This window comes from Bombina bombina, chromosome 8 (assembly GCF_027579735.1).
Source record: "Bombina bombina isolate aBomBom1 chromosome 8, aBomBom1.pri, whole genome shotgun sequence".
Classification (NCBI taxonomy): domain Eukaryota; kingdom Metazoa; phylum Chordata; class Amphibia; order Anura; family Bombinatoridae; genus Bombina; species Bombina bombina.
Genome location: NC_069506.1, coordinates 286,872,008 through 286,895,271, shown reverse-complemented (window position 1 = coordinate 286,895,271; position 23,264 = coordinate 286,872,008). Strand labels below are relative to the sequence as shown.

Here is a 23,264-nt window from a genome sequence, read left to right as displayed (position 1 = left end):
ATGTATATGCACTGTACATTTGTTGTTCACTTGTTGGGATATCAACTTGTCATTCCCGTGAGAAGTCCAGTACCTTGTATTACTGTAACGTCACGCAGGGGTGTCCAAACTTTGCTCTCCAGAGGTTTTGGAACTACATTTCCCATGATGCTCAGCCAGCATTTTATCTAGCTGAGCATCATGGTAAATGTAGTTCCAAAACCACTGGAGAGCAAAGTTTGGACACCCTGTGTAACCTTTATCTAATGACGTTTCTAATGACTCCTTGTCATTTAAAAGTTTTAGTGTTTTAATTAATAAATTAAACAAAACTGACTTTGTGAAAGTGACGCTGTAATTTATAAACCAAACAAAAGCATTAGAGTTGGTTTAAATGTTGTTTGTTTCTGGACGGAGCGAATTTAAACTGTGTTGTAAATGATGTTTACCAATTCTGCGCCAAGTGAAGCGAGACAAGTTGCTCTTATAAGAGACAAATCCTGAAGGACAAGCATCTCTCAGACAAGACAGAAAAGACGTGCGGAAATAAGCCAATGCTATTGTATCCATCTGAACCAACTTCCACTGTATGTGTTCTACGACTGTCACTGTCTTCTCATGTCAGACACACTGTGTGGTTTGTGAAGTTCAGCCTCCCCTGAGCTGTGGTCAGGAGCAGACACCAGCACATAAAGATTGTACGTTTGTTCACAGATGGCTTTCATGTTATTTCAAAAATCTCAGGCTCAGAGGCCTCACACACTCCTCCTGTGTTTATTCACCACAGAGCAGCAGATAAACAATAGCAAACAGAAAATACTAAGTCCAGATAGGTCAGCGACCTCTGGAGTGGGTGAGAGTGACCAAAGGTACACAGTGATACATTGTGAACAAACAGGTAACATAAACCCCCCACATACTGAACTAGTACTGAGTACAGAGCAAGACGACAGCAGCAGACATGAGGTGAGTGGGGAGACCTGGGGGTTACAAATAACTGATACTTCCATAGAATAATATGATACAGAACAATGTACCAGGTCATACAGTAGACAGTTGCTATGTTAAACACTTACTCACAGCTTTAGCTCGTTGTCTATAAGACTTTCTCTAACAGACCTGTCTTTTATTTTAAATTTTAATTTTTATGAAAAATTTGCGATAAAAATGGTAAAAGTACAGAGATCACATTGTTAAGCGCATTGTTACTTGTTTCTGATAGTTCAGAATTAACTGCCCAGTTGTCAAATGTCCCTTAGTCCAGTGTCTATAATGTTAAATATTATAGAGGTAAAAGGCCTCTTTAACAAAGCTTTTTGTGAATATAACAGAACAAAATCAGATAATATCATTACACACATTTAGACATGTATTTGTCCCAAACAAATCATAACAGTCTGCACCTAGGGGAACTTCTCTAATTGTAATTAAAATGACTCTCTGTCCCTCCCAAGAGCAAGACTGAAGGCAAATTATTAAAGAGAAACTGTTTCTTGGTAATTTAAGTGATAAGGCTTTTTCTATTTCGTCTGCGCAGCTGGGCAGTAAGTACCACCAGATATGTACATAAGTACCTCTTTCCGTACACCAGACAGACCTGCAAAACCTAGCTTTTGTTTCATCTCTCTAAATAAATCGTACAACTGGGTCTGATTTACCAAACTCTGTCACCTGGATTAGCAGCTAGGGAATTACAGTCTGCCTCTTCTTCATTGGTGTGTTCAGTTCTATATATTAAGGGCTAGATTACAAGTGGAGCGCTTTTTTATCACGTGCCCGCAAATTAACCCGTTTGTGGGCGTGCAATAAATAATCAAGTGCTGAGCTAGTTCTCATCGCGTCTCGAATAGCATGAGAACGAGGATCCCATTGGAGCCTATGGAAGCACACTTTCGTGAGCACAAGGCTTCCGTGCATTTGCGTGCACTGGTATTACTCAGTTGAGCGCAAATATCGCTTTTGTAGAAGACGCAGGGGTTTAAATCTTTCAAAATACGACAACCATCTCCATTAGGTAAGTCATGTTGCTTTAATAAGTGGTCACTATTTTCCCAATTTAAAGGGAACACATGAAAATACACTGCTCAGGGCTACTGGGCAGCCAAAGCCTTTCCCTAAACTAGGAACATTCAATCAGCACACATTTTTCAAACTTCCTCCCTCCCCCTTAGGATGTAATCACACCTTACTGCACAAGACTGATAAAAAGCGTTCCCATCAAAACTTTACAAAGTACATAAATTCATATTTCTCAACTCTAATGTTATTTGTTCCTTTCAACTTTATTCCAGTCCCTGCAAAGCGCTAGTGATTACATTATACTGCCCAAGGCCTGAGATAATTCCAGTATCTAATAGCCATTTGTGCCTGGTTTTCACTGGCTTACATAGATAATAAAATCAGGCAGCCAATGGGGAGAAAGTCATCAAAATTTATTAATTATTCATTATCTCATAACAAGCTCAATTTATGCTTGTAACCCTTTCATGTTGATGAGTAACTGTTTTATAAAGTGCATTGCAATCATAATATTATTATTAGTTATTTGTAGAGCACCCACAGATTCCGCAGAGCTAATCATAAGCAGACATTCAAATGATTTTGTTTGTGAACATGTTTTATACTTTAAAGATGTGATTTGTTCACTGTTTTGATGTTTAAATTTAACTAGAAAACTATCAAGTTTGCTATGATGTGAACTTATGTTTTTTGGCTTAAAAAAATTAACATTTTTAAATGTACTGTGAGAAAATAATGGGTTTTATAAAGGTAGAAATTGATGGGTTTTTTTTTTAGGAATATCAGGTGAAAACTGGTGTGAAAAGTGCTGATGGGCTGCACTTAGTATCTGACAATTTAACATAATTTGTTATTCAAAAACTGTTTAAAGGACGAGTAAATACAGTAGATTTGCGTAATAAAGAAATGCATGATACAAAGACAATGCAATAACACTTAGGGGCCGAATTATCAAGCTCCGAATGAGCATGATGCCCCCTGTTTCCGTGCGAATCTTCAGGCTCGCTGGATACAGCAGTTATGAAGCAGTGGTCTAAAGAGCGCTGCTCCATAACCATAACTTGTCTGCCTGCTCTGAGGCTGCAGACATCAATCCACCCGATCCTATACGATCGGGCTGATTGACACCCCCTGCTAGCAGGGCAGGGCCGGCATTGCACAAGCAGTTCACAAGAACTGCTTGTGCAATGATAAATGCCTACAGCGTATGCTGTCAGCATTTATCCATGTGCCGCAGTCATGATACGCTACATTGTATCATCTTCGCTCGCACTTTCATAAATCGGCCTCTTAGTCTGAACTTCAAATGAGTAGTAGATTTTTTTCTGACATATTTCACTTATGTCATTTCCACTCCCCCTGTATCATGTGACAGCCATCAGCCAATCACAAATGCACATGCTCAGTAGGATCTGGTGACTCAAAAAGTGTAAATATAAAAAGACTGTGCATATTTTGTGAATTGGAGTAAATTGGAAAGTTGTCTTAAATTGCTGCTCTATCTGAATCTTGAAAGTTTAATTTTGACTTGAGTGTCGTTTTAATAAAATGGAGTATCACAACACCCTGTGGAGAAGTGTTTGTAAAATCAGTTGGAATTCATTAATTTTACTTGGTTTTTTTTTATGAAGAGTCGCACAGTAAATAAACTGTCCTTATCCACTTAGGTAAAGGTGTAACTTGCACTATGATAAATCAGCCCCCCATTATCTAATTTGCTTCAATCTCTTGATATACTTTGTTGAAAAGCATATCTAAATAGGCTCAGTTGCTGTTGATTGGTGGCTGCACATGGATGTCTCATGTGATTGGCTTCCCATGTGCATTGACATTTATTCAACAAAGGATATCTAAATAATAAAGCAAATTAAATAATAGAAGTAAATTGGATTGTTGTTTAAAATTGTATTCTCTATCTGAATCAAGAAAGAAAACATTTGAGTTTCATGTCCCTTTCAGTAACAGGTCCTGATTGGTTTCTCCAAATAAGGCATGTGATAATGGGAGTCTGACAATTAGAATACAATTATCTTAAAGTATTCAAAATATTTTTAAATTCATCTGGTATTTGAATTTGCTACAAAACTACAAAAAAAATTATCTGAGTAAACAAATATTCTTGAGCATTTTGGTAATTTCTGTATTAAATAATGTATATTTATATACCACCTGTAGTGTGTTTTGAACCACTGAATTTAAGCATAGGAGCCAAGAACTCCTGAGCTCTCTGAACACTTGGAAAGTTTTTTTAGTAGTTTTACATTTTATTTATAACGACATCACCTACAGATGTATACTGTACTGTTAGCTCATTTTAGACACAGGTTAAATATGTTTAGAAGCAAACTATTGATTGTGAATACGTTTATGGCATTTTAGTCAAAGGTATGTTACATTACTATTAAATGTTAGAATTACAAACTGCCTTGAATACTACATTAGTTTTTATAGTTTAGCTCAGTAGCAAGGTGCTCTATCCACTAAGCTGAGTGAACACTTATTTAATCAGACACATATGTACTAATAGGAGATTTGTGTGCTTAAATCATAAACAAACCAAAATAAATAATAATTATTCAAATATCTCTTCAAATTCTCAAACTTCTATACTCCCTGTTTCAAAGTAAAGAAAAAGAGTAATATTTTGACGAGCAGGCTCTAAGCTCTTTGTAATGTAAATAAAACCCCTTTGGTAGCCACTTATGATAACAAGATTAAATTTGAATCTTATGATATCAATCAGTCATCTTGTTTGTGCCAAACTGCAACCCAATTCGTATGTCTATTAAAAAAATCTGAAATCTGTAAAATTTAATCCACTGAGTTTCCATGTTTATCATTTTTGTCTGTCTGTTAGCCATTACAATCGCTGATGAAAAAACAATACCATCTGGCAGCTTACAAAACTGTCAGATTTTCATTTTGTTCTTGCCAGACTACAGAGTGGCTGATTTTGGCTCCTATTCAAGTCTGTGGGAGACAAAAAATAATTTGTGTACAGTTTACATTGATCTTATTAATATCTTAGGCTTATCGAAGGTTAATGAACTCAACCTTACAGTCCACTCTCTTTGGTGTAAAGGACAAAAATGGTATTTAAAAACGTGAAACACATTTAAAACAAGCAAAACACATAGGGATTTACTACAAGTGGAGCTCAATTTTTTTTACCACTGTTGTCCACTAACACCGCTCAAAGAAAAATAAATAGTGCTATGTTTGCTCTGGTATTACAAGTTAGCGCTCAAGTGAAAGACTCAGACGCACTAACATCTTGAGATTGGATAATGGGACAGGAGGAGCTCCTATATCCCCATAGACCTCTAAGGTCCTAGGCAAACTGCTCTAAAGCCGAAAGTACGTTAAGAATAGTTCAAATGCCTATGCCCTTCACTTAAAAGAAAATGTAATCAACTAGCTTTGGATTCAGACCCTGTGACTGCCTTTTGAATTTAATCTATTACATTTTCAACCTCCCATCTGTCCCAATTTGTGCAGGACAGTTTCAAACTATGAGGTTCAACCAGCTGAGGCAGCATGCAGTCCCAAATTACCACCACTCCCTCTATTTGAAGTAAAAATAGACAGGATTATTTTTTTTTATTGTTTTCTTTTCTTTTTTTAATATATTTATTATTTTGCTACATGATCCCCCTTCCCTCTGTAACAATAAATGATCCAGGGGTAAATCTCCCTCAGTAGGGTAATTCTGGTCGTCTACTTCCGCCTTCCCCCTCCCCAACAGGTGCAGCCTGTAAGGTAAGGCACGTATAGCAGCACTTGTCTCCCCGCCCGGTACCTGTAATCACATTGGTGTAGCATACTGGGAAGCCTTGGTAACACACCAGTAATGTCAGCTGTGCTCCCTGGTACTCCCACCTATGTGACCACCGGTACCTGACTAGGCAACGGGGTGCTGTAAACACAGTGGCGCCAATCCTGGGCCCGCAATGCGTTGGGGGGGGGGTGCAGGTAAGAGGGGCCCGCTGCCTGGCTCTTAACTTTATGAGAATCAATATGGATAGATTAGTAATGGTAAACATAACATGTTTTAAGACCAGGTCCGGAATCTAAGCAAAATTTTAGATGGACTTTATTTGATCACTTCTAATGAAGATGTTCTATAACTTACTTTGTCATCTAGCCATGACATTCTAATACCCTCCGGCCACCCACTTCTAAACTCATATTTTTTGTGAGCTAAAGGTTTGAACTGTTCTCCTATAGGCGTTTTAGCTACAAAAAAAAGTGTTGTACTTCAAAAACACTGATTGAGAACACAGTTTAAACCGTTACTTCACCCAAAAAATATGATTCCTGAAGTTTGCGGCGGCAGCACAGGGTATTAGAATGGTACAGCTAGATTAAATTATACTTATAATATTGCTGCAGCATTTACACACCAGCGTTAAACATAGAAAACACCGAAACATAGACTTTGATGACAGATAAGGACCTAGGTCCAACAATATCACATTTCCTACAAAGTGTAAGCAGGACCGTCTTTAACACAGGGCAAAAGGGGCAGCTGCACTGGGCCCAGTCTCTGTTGAGGGGCCCAAGAGTCTAAAAAAAAAAAAAAAAAAAAATTTTTTTTTTTTTTTTTTTTTTAATGGTTCATACCAGACTGCTGATGTAACATGGGGAACACACACATTCAGTCCTAATACTGTCACAGTCAAAAGTACTCTGCTTATATTTTTTTTAAAAAACTGTGCCAGACCGTGCCGGTGTCATGTGACATGCCAAGCTAGTGCCATGTGCTGTTTTAGATGTGCACTGTGCAGCACTGAATGCAAAGCCCTAACTCGGCATCCAGCCATTTCCCACTGCATCAGAAAAGGTCTTACTGGGGTTACCACTGTTACCAGGTAACTGCTCTGGTGGTGGGGATTGTTTCTGGGTAGGGCTGACTGTAGGCGCATGCAGCAGAAAGCTGGAGCGGCAGGCACATGAGGATTTGAGCATCTGTGCAGCTGCATACACTGCTCTCTTCGGTCTTGAGGCTGTGTGACTCATCTCACACTGTATCCATGCAGCCTTGGACAGACAGCATCATGTCTACTGGTCCCCTTAGCCCTGCTCTTTCTGCTGTGGCCCTAAGATCAACTAACTGAAGTTTCTTAGGGGAATAGTGTTTTGTAGAAAGGTGTCAGTGGGAAGAATAAGTGAGTGCACACACGCCCCTCCCCATGCAGCATTGTCTAGTTCAGGGTGAGAGGGAACTTGTTCCTAGCAAAGAAGCTACATGTGCTGGTGTGGCTGATGTATAGCGTCATGCTGATACTTCACACATTAATGTAAGGTTTATTTTTATAGTTTTTATTTTCTCTCTGTCTCAGATTTTACAGCTTCCCATAGTAGTTCTGCTGTTCCAGTCAGTAAACTTATATTTGTCTGCACCTCAATGCTTCCTCCTTTACCTTGCTTTGCTCCTGTTGGCTGCCCTAAATCTCTTTAACCAGCTAACCTCACACCAGAATCACATTCAAAAGAATATTAAATGAATCCACAGTGGAGGAATTTATATATTTATTTACTTATTAGTTCTGCTTAGGTCCAGTTTCACATATTGCAATTTTTTTTTTTTTTAAATGATTAGCCCAGCAGTGAATGATCCACCGCTGGGCTAATAATAAAAAAAAAATGGATTTAGTTGTTTTTTTGGATGTTGGGGTGGAGAGCGAAATTGCATGGGGTGGGGGAGGGGGGGGGGCCCAAGAAAATTTTTGCCCAGGGTCCAATCAATATTAAAGACGGCCCTGAGTGTAAGCTTATGTACTGTCTCTGGGTTACTATGCCACAGTTGCTTCGACTACACAGTCTATCTCGCATCATTTTCTGCGATGCGCCACCTTTGAAGCATTGCATCAAGTTTTCATGCATCTCGTTATTTTTGTTGCGTCTTTTTCTTTTCACCTTTGGTGCCTTTTTGCCTTTAAATACCTTCTGGGCTGTCTGTTTTCATTGCCCAATCTTGTAGTCATGCTATATTACTTCATTCGATTTCTGGCTTGTGACTCGTATCTTCCTTGACCATTCTTCTAATACAAAACTAAGTAAGAGGACAGTAGTGAAATAATCTCCAGGAGAAATTATTAAATTAATCACTGTAGCAGAATTTCTCCTGGCAGGGTGTAGGTACCAATTGGACAATTAATAAATAATTGTTCATAGACCTACAAGCAGAAAGCATGCCAAGCCCTGTATTATAAATCAGAAGTCACCACCTTTTGAAATGAATATGAATTTGTTTATAAACTTACATATTCCCATTCACATCTATGTTTATTATATATACACAGTCATGCAGTCACACACATAAACTTAAAAACACTCAACCAAAGCTATACCTTCCATCATAATACCTGTATCGATATGGGGGAATCAAAAAATATCTAATATTGCAGCGACTTGCTCATAACAGAATATGCTAAGCTCCTACAACCCGGGAGCTAAAATTAACATTATCATTTTCACTACAAGTGCTACAATTAATAGAAAACCTTCCTTAGCATAGCTGTCCCCAAATATCAAAATATATCTAAATGATTAGAGATAATAGCATATTATCATTGCCCCGTATGCTATTATCTTTAATCATTTAGATATATTTTGCTATTTGGGGAAAACTTTACAGAGGAAGGTTTCCTATTAACTGCAGCACTTGCAGTGTTAATGATAATGTATATTTTAGCTCCTGGGTTGTAGGAGCTTAGCATATTCTGTTATGAGCAACATAGATGTGAATGGGGATATGTAAGTTTATAAACAAATTAGTATTCATTTATGCCCGCTGATTCTACTCTATTTATATAAGAGAAAAAATACCCTAAAGATATAGCTTTGCTGCCCCTCCAAAAGGTCTATCTAAGTTCTTAAGAAAATAAAATATAAAAAGAAAAAAGGGGAAGCGCCTATAAACAGTCAGGTATAAACCAATAGTAATCGATGTGCAACTATTGCTATCTGTTACTTAGTGTTATATGGTAATACAATACTTAAAACACATCTATAAAATCCAATGTTAATTTATTTATATAACACACAAATATAACCATATTTTTTTTACCACCGGTGGTATCTAGCAATAGAAATATAAAAACAAAGTAGTACTAATATACAAGTTAAAAAATGAATCACTATTAAGGAATCCTTTATCCAAGTATACTGAAAATGGCTCCTATACAAACTGTAATATCAAATGCGGGCACCCAAAGTTCGCCTATGAGAAATTAGTTGTTTGCATATTGATCAGAAATGTCTTAGTAACTGTTGGTATCAAGGCTATCTATTGTAATTATTACAATATATTCGTGTCCCATAAAGGATTGTTACAAACAATTTATGATGTGTTAGAAGTTGGCTTTCATGGTAAGAACAGTCCCAAAATGAATGGCAGGTATAAGTAGTAGGTAGTATTTACCTGTGATGTGTTCCGCCGTTTGCTAGAGAAATGTTGGTATAACTTTAAAGTCAAGACTTAGGAGCCAATTTATTAATGTTTATTAATTTATTAATATTATTAATTAAAAGTTAACATTGGATTTTATAGATGTGTTTTAAGTATTGTATTACCATATAACACTAAGTAACAGATAGCACACCGATTATTATTGTTTTATAGCTGATTGTTTTTAGACGCTTCCCCTTTTTTCTTTTTATATTTTATTTTCTACTCAGTCATCTATCGCCTTGGTCCTAGCACTATTGCCACAAATATATTACTTTATCATTCAATTTGAAGCCGGGATAACAAGACTACTGGCTGGGATTGGTTTGGTAGAGAACTATCTGAAGGGCCTAACAGCTTAATTGAAATGTAGGGTAGCCTTATGCTTATCCCAGGCATTACTTAGTATTAAGGATAGCCTTATGCTTATTCCAGGCATTAATTAGTACATAGGATAGCCTTATACTTATCCCAGGCATTAATTAGTATGTTGAGTAGCCTTATGCTTATCCCAGGCATTAATTAGTACGTAGGGTAGCCTTATGCTTATCCCAGGCATTAATTAGTACTTAAGATAGCCTTATGCTTATCCCAGACATTAATTAGTATGTAGGATAGCCTTATGCTTATCCCAGGCATTAATTATTATGTAGGCTAGCCTTATACTTATCCCAGGCATTAATTAGTATGTAGGATAGCCTTATGCTTATCCCAGGCATTAGTTAGTACATAGGATAGCCTTATGCTTATCCCAGGTATTAATTAGTATGTAGAATAGCCTTATGCCTATCCCAGACATTAATTAGTATTTAGGATAGCCTTATGCTTATCCCAGGCATTAGTTAGTACATAAGATAGCCTTATGATTATCCCAGGTATTAATTAGTATGTAGGATAGCCTTATGCTTATCCCAGGCATTAATTAGTATGTAGGGTAGCCTTATGTTTATCCCATGCATTAATTAGTATGTAGGGTAGCCTTATGCTTATCCCAGGTATTAATTAGTATGTAGGATAGCCTTATGATTATCCCAGGCATTAATTAGAATGTAGGATAGCCTTATGCTTATCCCAGGCATAAGTTAGTACATAAGATAGCCTTATGCTTATCCCAGGTAATTATTAGTATATATGATAGCCTTATATTTATCCTAGGCATTAGTTAGTACATAAGATAGCCTTATGCTTATCTCAGGCATTAATTAGTATGTAGGATAGCCTTATGCTTATCCCAGGCATTAAATAGTATGTAGAATAGCCTTATGCATATCCCAGGCTTTACTTAGTATGTAGGATAGCCTTATCCTTATCCCAGGCATTAAATAGTATGTAGAATAGCCTTATGCATATCCCAGGCTTTACTTAGTATGTAGGATAGCCTTATCCGTATCCCAGGCATTAATTAGTATGTTGGATAGCCTCGTGCTTATCCCAGGCATTACTTAGTATTTATTTATTTATAAAAAAATTGCCAGGAAGGATACATTGAGATGTCTCTCGTTTTAAAGTATGTCCTGGATGAACAAAACATTGCATTGATAAAATAGGGTACAATAAAATACCAAAACAATATTAATAAACAATATTACAAAATGTAACATAGAACAGGTAGGAAATATAAAATCAACCATAACAGGTGCATTCTGTTTTGAGATATGTAGAGAGGGATCTCTTAAAGGATTTTAGGCTAGGGGAAGATTTGAAAGTGTGCAGGAGGTCATTCCATATTTTCGGTGCTCTTTAGAAAAAGGAGGATCAGGCTGCTTTCTTTTTGTATTGAGGCAAACTAAACAAACTGCAGGTACTGGATCGGAGGTTATAGGAGAAGGGAGCAGCCGGGGAGAGCATTTGTCTCCGGTATGGTTGGAGCTTCCCAGAAAAGCTCTTAAACACAAGGCAGGAAAGATGGAGGGTGCGTCTGGATTCCAACAACAGCCAGTTTAGTTCTTTTAGCATGTCACAATGGTGGGTCTTGTAGTTACATTGTAGCACAAAGTGGCAGAACGAGTTATACAATGTATTAAGTTTATTAAGGTGGGTTTGCGGTGCAGGTGCATATACTACATCCCCATAATTAATGATTGGCATCAGCATTTACTGTACAATCTTTTCCTTTACTGTAGGACTTAGGCAGGATTTGTTTCTGTACAGGGCACCTAGTTTTGGATAAAGTCTAGATGCAAGTTTTTTCTATGTGAAGGCCAAAAGATAGATTGGAGTCTAACAAAATACCCAAATATTTGAAAGAGTGGACTGTGGTCAGTGTGCTATATGATCTTGTTTTAATGCATAGATGGGAATTTTGTAATTTGTGCAATTTAGGAACAGTTCCAAAGATCATTGTGACAGTTTTGTCAGTATTTAGGAAGAGTTTGTTTTTTGTGATCCACTTTTCTACCTCTGTGAACTGGTCTTGGAGCACAGCCTCAAGTTGCGGTAGATCGAATTTGCTTGCATAGATTACTGTGTCATCCGCATACATGTGTACAGTTGAGGATTTGCAGACATTAGGTAGATCATTTATAAATAATGTGAAACGTAGGGGGCCAAGAATAGAAACTTGGGGAATACCACATGTGACTGGGAGAGGGAGGGAGCCGCTGTCAGAAATGGAGACATATTGTGATCGATCCGATACATATGATCGAAACCAGGTTAGTGGACGATCACCAATACCTGAGTTTTTTAGTTTGTGCAATATAATGTTGTGGTCTACTGTGTCAAAGGCTTTTGCAGAATCAAGGAAAATAGCTCCAGTTAGGTCTCCTTGACAATACTGGGAACAGTGATATTGGGCGATAGTTAGAAACCAAAGTAATGTCACCACTTTTATGGATAGGCACTACTCTTGCAGTTTTCCAGAGTTTAGGTATGTATCCAGACACCAAGGATTCGTTAATTAGGGTTGTGAAAGGTTTAGCAATTGCCGACGCACTAAGCTTCAACAGCATTGCTGGGATTTGATCAGGTCCAGACTGGTTTTTCATTTTTAGATTATTAAAGGGACAGTCAACACCAGAATTGTTGCTGTTTAAAAAGAATAGATAATCCCTTTATTACCCATTCCCCAGTTTTGCATAACCAGCACTGTTATATTAATACACTTTTTACTTCTGTGACTAACTGGTATTTAAGCATCTTCTGACCGCCCCTAATCACATGATTTTTAGTTATTATCTATTGACTTGCATTTTAGCCAATTAGTGCAGCGTCTGCCACTAGCCACGGGCGTGATCACAATGCTATCTATATGGCCTACATGAGCTAGCTCTCCCCTGCTGTGAAAAGTAAATAAAATAGAGGCAGCCTTCAAGGGCTTAGAAATTATCATATGTGCCTTCCTAGGTTTGCTTTCAACTAGAATATCAAGAGAACACAGCAAAATTGTTGATAAAAGTAAATTGGAAAGTTGTTTAAAATTACATGCCCTATTTGAAAAATTATTTTTTTTTTGGACTTGACTGTCCCTTTAAGGTGTTTCTTAATGACATTGATAGGTACAGGTCTAAAATTGAACTTCTCTATATTTGGACTTTGCAAATTTAGTGGGGCCTGATCAACATTTGTAGTTTCAGGATGTGTGTCATTTATTAGATTGCAATCAGGGTGGTGGAACAACAGAAAAAACAGAATTTATGCTTACCTGATATATTACTTTCATCAACGGTGTGTCCGGTCCACGGCGTCATCCATAACTTGTGGGAATATTCTCCTCCCCAACAGGAAATGGCAAAGAGCACAGCAAAAGCTGTCCATATAGTCCCTCCCAGGCTCCGCCCCCCCAGTCATTCGACCGACGGACAGGAGAAAAAAAGGAGAAACTATAGGGTGCCGTGGTGACTGTAGTTAAAGAAAGAAATTTATCAAACCTGATTAAAAAACCAGGGCGGGCCGTGGACCGGACACACCGTTGGAGAAAGTAATTTATCAGGTAAGCATAAATTCTGTTTTCTCCAGCATTGGTGTGTCCGGTCCACGGCGTCATCCATAACTTGTGGGAACCAATACCAAAGCTTTAGGACACGGATGAAGGGAGGGAGCCAATCAGGTTACCTAAACAGAAGGCACCACGGCTTGCAAAACCTTTCTCCCAAAAATAGCCTCCGAAGAAGCAAAAGTATCAAATTTGTAGAATTTGGCAAAAGTGTGCAGAGAAGACCAAGTTGCTGCCTTACATATCTGATCAACAGAAGCCTCGTTCTTGAAGGCCCATGAGGAAGCCACAGCCCTAGTAGAGTGAGCTGTGATTCGTTCAGGAGGCTGCCGTCCGGCAGTCTCGTAAGCCAATCGGATGATGCTTTTCAGCCAAAAGGAAAGAGAGGTAGCAGTAGCTTTTTGACCTCTCCTCTTGCCAGAATAAACGATAAACAGAGAAGACGTTTGTCTGAAATCCTTTGTTGCTTCTAAATAGAACTTTAAAGCCCGGACTACATCTAAATTGTGTAACAAACGTTCCTTCTTTGAAACCGGATTCGGGCACAAAGAAGGCACAACTATTTCCTGGTTAATATTCTTGTTGGAAACAACTTTTGGAAGGAAACCAGGTTTAGTACGTAAAACAACCTTATCTGAATGAAACACCAGATAGGGCGGATTACACTGCAGAGCAGATAATTCAGAAACTCTTCTCGCAGAAGAAATAGCAACCAAAAACAACTTTCCAAGATAACAACTTGATATCTATGGAGTGTAAGGGTTCAAACGGAACCCCTTGAAGAACTGAAAGAACTAAATTTAGACTCCAGGGAGGAGTCAAAGGCCTGTAAACAGGCTTGATCCTGACCAAAGCCTGAACAAAAGCTTGAACATCTGGCACAGCTGCCAGTCGTTTGTGCAACAAGACAGATAAAGCAGAAATCTGTCCTTTTAGAGAACTCGCTGATAATCCCTTATCCAAACCTTCTTGGAGAAAGGAAAGGATCCTAGGAATTTTAATCTTACTCCATGAGAATCCCTTGGGTCACACCAACAGATATATGTTTTCCATATTTTATGGTAAATCTTTCTAGTCACAGGTTTTCTGGCTTGTACCAGAGTATCTATCACAGAATCTAAAAACCCACGCTTAGATAACATCAAGCGTCCAATTTCCAAGCCGTCAGCTGGAGAGAAACTAGATTTGGATGTTCGAATGGACCTTGTACTAGAAGATCCTGTCTCAAAGGTAGCTTCCATGGTGGAGCCGATGACATATTCACCAGGTCTGCATGCCAAGTCCTGCGTGGCCACGCAGGAGCTATCAAAATCACTGAGGCCTTCTCCTGTTTGATCCTGGCTACCAGCCTGGGAATGAGAGGGAACGGTGGAAACGCATAAGCTAGGTTGAAGGTCCAAGGCGCCACTAATGCATCCACTAGAGTCGCCTTGGGATCCCTGGATCTGGACCCGTAGCAAGGAACCTTGAAGTTCAGATCCATGTCTGGAATGCCCCATAATTGGGTCAATTGGGCAAATACCTCCGGGTGGAGTTCCCACTCCCCCAGATGGAAGGTCTGATGACTCAGATAATCCGCCTCCCATTTTTCCACTCCTGGGATGTGGATCGCAGATAGGTGGCAGGAGTGATCCTCCGCCCATTTGATGATTTTGGTCACCTCTCTCATCGCCAGGGAACTCCTTGTTCCCCCTGATGATTGATGTAAGCAACAGTCGTCATGTTGTCTGATTGGAATCTTATGAATCTGGCCTTTGCTAGTTGAGGCCAAGCTCTGAGAGCATTGAATATCGCTCTCAGTTCCAGAATGTTTATCGGGAGAAGGGACTCTTCCCTGGACCATAGACCCTGAGCTTTCAGGGAATCCCAGACCGCGCCCCAGCCTAATAGACTGGCGTCGGTTGTGACGATGACCGACTCTGGTCTGCGGAAGCTCATTCCCTGGGACAGGTGATCCTGGGTCAGCCACCAACGGAGTGAGTCTCTGGTCTTCTGATCTACTTGAATCATTGGAGACAAGTCTGTATAGTCCCCATTCCACTTTTTGAGCATGCACAGTTGTAATGGTCTTAGATGAATTCGCGCAAAAGGAACTATGTCCATTGCTGCAACCATCAACCCTACTACTTCCATGCACTGAGCTATGGAAGGCCGTAGAACAGAGTGAAGAACTTGACAAGCGTTTAGAAGCTTTGACTTTCTGACATCTGTCAGGAAAATCTTCATTTCTAAAGAATCTATTATCGTTCCCAAGAAGGGAACTCTTGTTGACGGAGACAGGGAACTTTTTTCTATGTTCACCTTCCACCCGTGAGATCTGAGAAAGGCCAGAACGATGTCTGTGTGACCCTTTGCCTTTGAAAGAGACAACGCTTGTATTAGAATGTCGTCCAAGTAAGGTGCCACTGCAATGCCCCTTGGTCTTAGAACCACTAGAAGGGACCCGAGTACCTTTGTGAAAATCCTTGGAGCAGTGGCTAGCCCAAATGGGAGAGCTACAAACTGGTAATGTTTGTCCAGAAAGGTGAACCTTAGGAACTGATGATGATCTTTGTGGATAGGAATATGTAGATACGCATCCTTTAGATCCACGGTAGTCATAAATTGACCCTCCTGGATTGTAGGTAGAATCGTTCCAATAGTTTCCATTTTGAACGATGGCACTCTGAGAAATTTGTTTAGAATCTTTAAATCCAGAATTGGTCTGAAGGTTCCCTCTTTTTTGGGAACTACAAACAGATTTGAGTAAAACCCCAGTCATTGTTCCACAGTTGGAACTGGGTGTATCACTCCCATCTTTAACAGGTCCTCTACACAATGTAAGAATGCCTGTCTCTTTATTTGGTTTGAAGATAAAAGAGAGATGTGGAACCTTCCCCTTGGGGGTAGTTCCTTGAATTCTAGAAGATAACCCTGAGAGACTATTTCTAGTGCCCAGGGATCCTGAACATCTCTTGCCCAGGCCTGAGCAAAGAGAGAGAGAGTCTGCCCCCTACTAGATCCGGTCCCGGATCGGGGGCTACCCCTTCATGCTGTCTTGGTAGCAGCAGCAGGTTTCTTGGCCTGTTTACCCTTGTTCCAGCCTTGCATCGGTTTCCAAGCTGGTTTGGTCTGGGAAGCATTACCCTCTTGTCTAGAGGCTGCAGAGTTGGAGGCCGGTCCGTTCCTGAAATTGCGAAAGGAACGAAAATTGGACTTATTCTTAGCCTTGAAAGGCCTATCTTGTGGGAGGGCATGGCCCTTACCCCCAGTGATATCTGAAATAATCTCTTTCAATTCTGGCCCAAAGAGGGTCTTACCTTTGAAAGGGATATTAAGCAATTTTGTCTTGGAAGATACATCCGCTGACCAAGATTTTAGCCAGAGCGCTCTGTGCGCCACAATTGCAAACCCTGAATTTTTCGCCGCTAATCTAGCTAACTGCAAAGCAGCATCTAAAATAAAGGAATTAGCTAACTTAAGTGAGTGAATTCTGTCCATAACCTCCTCATACGGAGTCTCTCTACTGAGCGACTTTTCTAGTTCTTCGCACCAGAACCACGCTGCTGTAGTGACAGGAATAATACACGAAATCGGTTGAAGGAGGTAACCTTGCTGTACAAAAATCTTTTTAAGCAAACCCTCCAATTTTTTATCCATAGGATCTTTGAAAGCACAATTGTCCTCAATAGGAATGGTCGTGCGTTTGGCTAGTGTAGAAACTGCCCCCTCGACCTTAGGGACTGTTTGCCATAAGTCCTTTCTGGGGTCGACCATAGGAAATAATTTCTTAAATATAGGAGGAGGGACAAAAGGTATGCCAGGCTTCTCCCACTCCTTATTCACTATGTCTGCCACCCACTTGGGTATTGGAAAAGCGTCGGGGTGCACCGGGACCTCTAATTTAAATTTAAATGTCACAACATCAGGTTCTGCCTGCTGAGAAATTCTTCCTGAATCAGAAATTTCCCCATCTGACAAAACCTCCCTCATAGCCACTTCAGATTGGTGTGAGGGTATGACAGAGCAATTATCATCAGCACCCTCCTGCTCTACAGTGTTTAAAACAGAGCAATCGCGCTTTCTCTGAAATGCAGGCATTTTGGATAAAATATTTGCTATGGAGTTATCCATTACTGCTGTCAATTGTTGCATAGTAACAAGCATTGGCGCGCTAGAAGTACTAGGGGTCGCCTGCGTGGGCATAACTGGTGTAGACACAGAAGGAGATGATGTAGAACTATGTCTACTCCCTTCATCTGATGAATCATCTTGGGCAACTTTACTATCTGTGGCAGTACTGTCCTCACTTTGTTTGGACGCTATGGCACAATTATCACACATATTTGAAGGGGGAGACACTTTGGCTTCCATACACACAGAACATAGTCTATCTGAAGGCACAGACATGTTAAACAGGCTTAAACTTGTCAATAAAGTACAAAAAACGTTTTAAAACAAAACCGTTACTGTCTCTTTAAATTTTAAACAGGGCACACTTTATTTCTGAATATGTGAAAAACTATGAAGGAATTGTTCAATTTTAACCAAATTTTCACCACAGTGTCTTAAAGCATTCAAAGCATTGCACCCCAAATTGCAGGCTGTTAACCCTTAAAATGTGGAAACCGGAGCCTTTTACAGTTTTAACCCCCCTACAGTCCCAGCCCCAGCCTTTGCTGCGACTTCAACAAACCCAGGGGAGTATACGATACCAAATGAAGCCTTCTAGGAACCTTTTCAACTAATTCCAGACCCACACACATGCAGCTGCATGTATTGCTCTCAAAAGTAACTGCTCAGTAATGGCGCGAAAATGAGGCTCTGCCTACTACAGAGAAGGCCCTTCCTGACTGGGAAGGTGTCTAAACCAGTGCCTGACGTAAAAAAACGTTCCCCAAAGTTATAAAGTGTGAATTTCAACATCAAACTGTATAAAATGCCTAAATAAAGCAATCGATCTAGCCCATAAAAGTGTCTACCAGTTTTATAGCCCATATTAAGCCCTTTATTCTGTTTGAGACTAAGAAAATGGCTTACCGATCCCCATGAGGGGAAAAATGACAGCCTTCCAGCGTTACACAGTCTTGTTAGAAATATGGCTAGTCATACCTTAAGCAGAAAAGTCTGCCAACTGCTCCCCCCAACTGAAGTTATCTCATCTCAACAGTCATGTGTGGGAACAGCAATCGATTTTAGATACTGCTGCTAAAATCATACTCCTCTCACAAAGAGAACTCTTCATCTTTTTCTGTTTCAGAGCAAATAGTACATACCAGCACTATTTTAAAATAACAAACTCTTGATAGTAGAATAAAAACTACAACTAAACACCACATACTCTTCACCATCTCCGTGGAGATGCTACTTATTCAGAGCGGCAAATAGAATGACTGGGGGGGGGGCGGAGCCTGGGAGGGACTATATGGACAGCTTTTGCTGTGCTCTTTGCCATTTCCTGTTGGGGAGGAGAATATTCCCACAAGTTATGGATGACACCGTGGACCGGACACACCAATGTTGGAGAAAAGAATTGTTAAAGGCATTTGCCACTTCTAAGGGAAGTTGCAGGATTTGGTTGTTCACTTTGACAGTGGAGGGTTGGGAGTGGATTGGGGGAGTTTGTAAGTTATTTATGATTTTCCAAAACTTTCTAGGGTTAGATATGTTATAGTTCAGATTTTCACAGAAATATTGGGCCTTGGACAGTTTTGTTTGTTTAGTGCATACATTTCGCCATTGTCTATATACACAGTAATCATACATAGAACCAGTATGCTTGAACTTTGACCACAATGAATCCTGAAACTGGAACATCTGAATGAGGTCAGCTGTGATCCAATCCAAGTGTGCTCCTTTAACTCTCTCCTTAAGCAGCGGGGCATGCAAATTCCAAACTTGTAGAAGTTCGGACTGAAAGAATTCAACAGAATAGTCTATATCTGGGATTAGGTTTAATCTGTGACAGGGGAGGTTCTTGATGTCATTTAGAAATGAATCAAGATTACATTTTTTGAAAGGCCTGGTTATTTTAATCTTGGGAGGGGATTTAGTTGCCTTTATTTTGTGCACGCAGTACACAAAGCAGTGGCCACTGAAACTGTTAGGGAGAACACCTGTTTCCTGGATCCGATCAGGAGAAGTGGAGAGAATCCAATCGAGCAGTGTGTGGTTATGGCTTTTAATGTTTATGTGAGTTGGGGAGGAGATTAATTGTGTTAGTTGCAAAGTCTTAAACAGCGAGCAAGAACTATTATTTTTAGAATTCAGCCAATCAATATAAAATCTCTAAAGACCAAAATTTCACTTTTTGGATTTTGAGCTATGGTTTTACTAAGAAGATAGGGCTATGTCAGAAAGGGAATGCACGGGGGAGTTAGGTGGGCGGTAGATTCCTGCAACAATGATTGATTTACTGCACAGGATTTCAATTGTGCCAGAAAAGAAATCAAAGGTGGCAGGAGAGCTATGGTTTTGTAAGGGGGTAAACTTTATGGAATTGTCAACATAAATTGCAATGACGCCTCCTCTTTTTGCTCTGTCATTTCTATAGCAAGAATACCCACGTATTGCAATGGCAGAGTCAGGTATTTATACAGTTAGCCACAATTCAGAGAGCACAATGATTTTGGGTTTGTAATGTGAACACCATGCTTGCAGTGCATCAATTTTTGGTAGTAAGATGCGGATATTAAAGGGCACAAAGGAGAGGCCTTTTTTAGCTGGAAAGTTAGGAATGGAATCTGTTGAGGGAACAAGGGTAGACTCTACATCATTTGCAAGGACAAGCAACATAAGGAATATGAATTTGTACATAATTTTTGTTTGGTCATATAGTGGATGGGATATTTATAATTTTGTGAGGTGGGGTAGGAAGGTATTAATTAGTATGAAGGATAGCCTTATGCTTACCTCAAGTATTAATTTATACGTAGTATAGACTTATGCTTATCCCAGGCATTAATTAGTATGCAGCGTAGCCTTATGCTTATCCCATGAATCAATTAGTACGCAGGATAGCCTTATGCTAATCCCAGGCATTAATTAGTATGTAGGACAGCCTTATGTTCATCCCATGCATTAATTAGTATGTAGGATAGCCTTATGCTTATCCCAGACATTAATTAGTACGTACAATATCCTTATGTTTATCTCAGGCATTAATAATTATGTAGGATAGCCTTATGCTTATCCCAGGCAGTATTTAGTATGTAGGATAGCCTTATGCTTATCCCAGGTATTAATTAGTGTGTAGGATAGCCTTATGCTTATCCCAGGCATTAATTAGTATGTAGGGTAGCCTAATGCTTATTCCAGGCATTAATTAGTATGTAGCGTAGCCTTATGCTTATTCCAGGCATTAATTAGTTCATACGATAACCTTATGCTTATCCCAGGCATTAATTAGTATGTAGGATAGCCTTATGTTTATCCCATGCATTAATTAGTACGTAGGATAACCTTATGCTTATCCCAGACATTAATTAGTATGTAGGATAGCCTTATGCTTATCTCAGGCATTAATAATTATGTAGGATAGCCTTATGCTTATCCCAGGCATTATTTAGTATGTAGGATAGCCTTATGCTTATCCCAGGTATTAATTAGTATGTAGGATAGCCTTATGCTTATCCCAGGCATTAATTAGTATTTAGTGTAGCCTAAAGCTTATTCCAGGCATTAATTAGTATTTAGAATAGCCTTATGCTTATCCCAGAGATTAATTATTATGTAGGAAAGCCTAATGCTTATTCCAGGCATTAATTTATATGTAGGATAGCCTTATGCTTATCCCAGGCATTAATTAGTATGTAGGATAGCCTTATGCTTATCCCAGGCATTAATTAGTATGTAGGATAGCCTTATGCTTATCCCAGGTATTAATTAGTATGTAGGATAGCCTAATGCTTATTCCAGGCGGTAAATAGTACGTAGGATAGCCTTATGCTTATCCCAGGCATTAATTAGTATTTAGGATAGCCTTATGCTTATCCCAGAGATTAATTATTATGTAGGAAAGCCTAATGCTTATTCCAGGCATTAATTTATATGTAGGATAGCCTTATGCTTATCCCAGGCATTAATTAGTATGTAGGATAGCCTTATGCTTATCCCAGGCATTAATTAGTATGTAGGGTAGCCTTATGCTTATCCCAGGAATTAATTAGTACGTAGGATAGCCTTATGCTTATCCCAGGCATTAATTAGTATGTAGGATAGCCTTATGTTTATCCCATGCATTAATTAGTACGTAGGATAGCCTTATAATTATCCCAGACATTAATTAGTATGTAGGATAGCCTTATGCTTATCCCAGAGATTAATTATTATGTAGGATAGCCTAATGCTTATTCCAGGCATTAATTAGTATTTAGGATAGCCTTATGCTTATCCCAGGCATTAATTAGTATGTAGGGTAGCCTTATGCTTATCCCAGGCATTAATTAGTATGTAGTTTAGCCATATGTTTATCCCAAGCATTAATTAGTATGTAGAATAGCCTTATGCTTGTCCCAGGCATTAATTAGTATGTAGAATAGCCTTATGCTTATCCCAGACATTAATTAGTATGTACGATAGCCTTATGCTTATCCCAGGCATTAATTAGTATGTAGAATAGCCTTATGCTTATCCCAGGCATTAATTAGTATGTAGGATAACCTTTTGCTTATCACAGACATTAATTAGTATGTAGGATAGCCTTATGTTTATCCCATGTATTAATTAGTACGTAGGATAGCCTTATGTTTATCCCAGGCATTAATTAGTATGTAGGATAGCCTTATGCTTATCCCAGGTATTAATTAGTATGTAGGATAGCCTAATGCTTATTCCAGGCGGTAAATAGTACGTAGGATAGCCTTATGCTTATCCCAGGCATTAATTAGTATTTAGGATAGCCTTATGCTTATCCCAGAGATTAATTATTATGTAGGAAAGCCTAATGCTTATTCCAGGCATTAATTTATATGTAGGATAGCCTTATGCTTATCCCAGGCATTAATTAGTATGTAGGATAGCCTTATGCTTATCCCAGGCATTAATTAGTATGTAGGGTAGTCTAACGCTTATTCCAGGCATTAATTAGTATGTAGTGTAGCCTTATGCTTATCCCAGGAATTAATTAGTACGTAGGATAGCCTTATGCTTATCCCAGGCATTAATTAGTATGTAGGATAGCCTTATGTTTATCCCATGCATTAATTAGTACGTAGGATAGCCTTATGCTTATCCCAGACATTAATTAGTACGTAGGATAGCCTTATGCTTATCCCAGAGATTAATTATTATGTAGGATAGCCTAATGCTTATTCCAGGCATTAATTAGTATTTAGGATAGCCTTATGCTTATCCCAGGCATTAATTAGTATGTAGGATAGCCTTATGCTTATCCCAGGCATTAATTAGTATGTAGTTTAGCCATATGTTTATCCCAAGCATTAATTAGTATGTAGAATAGCCTTATGCTTGTCCCAGGCATTAATTAGTATGTAGAATAGCCTTATGCTTATCCCAGACATTAATTAGTATGTACGATAGCCTTATGCTTATCCCAGGCATTAATTAGTATGTAGAATAGCCTTATGCTTATCCCAGGCATTAATTAGTATGTAGGATAACCTTTTGCTTATCACAGACATTAATTAGTATGTAGGATAGCCTTATGTTTATCCCATGTATTAATTAGTACGTAGGATAGCCTTATGTTTATCCCAGGCATTAATTAGTATGTAGGATAGCCTTATGCTTATCCCAGGCATTTATAATTATCTGGGATAGCCTTATGCTTATCACAGGCATTAATTAGTATGTAGGATAGCCTTATGCTTATCACAGGTATTTATTAGTATGCAGGATAGCTTTATGCCTATCCCAGGCATTAGTTAGTACATAAGATAG

The 23,264-nt window shown here is 39.0% G+C and overlaps 1 protein-coding gene across 1 annotated transcript in view; it reads left to right on the top strand.

Moving 5' to 3' along the window:
- The first annotated feature begins 849 nt into the window (after nucleotides 1–849).
- The window catches only part of MASP2 (MBL associated serine protease 2), a 390,238-nt gene continuing 367,823 nt past the window's right edge, over nucleotides 850–23,264 (top strand). Inside the window, exon 1 of the mRNA XM_053691441.1 lies at nucleotides 850–945. Coding sequence (XP_053547416.1) covers nucleotides 941–945 — 5 coding nt within the window. The 5' untranslated portion in view covers nucleotides 850–940. The remainder of the gene's footprint in view (nucleotides 946–23,264) is intronic.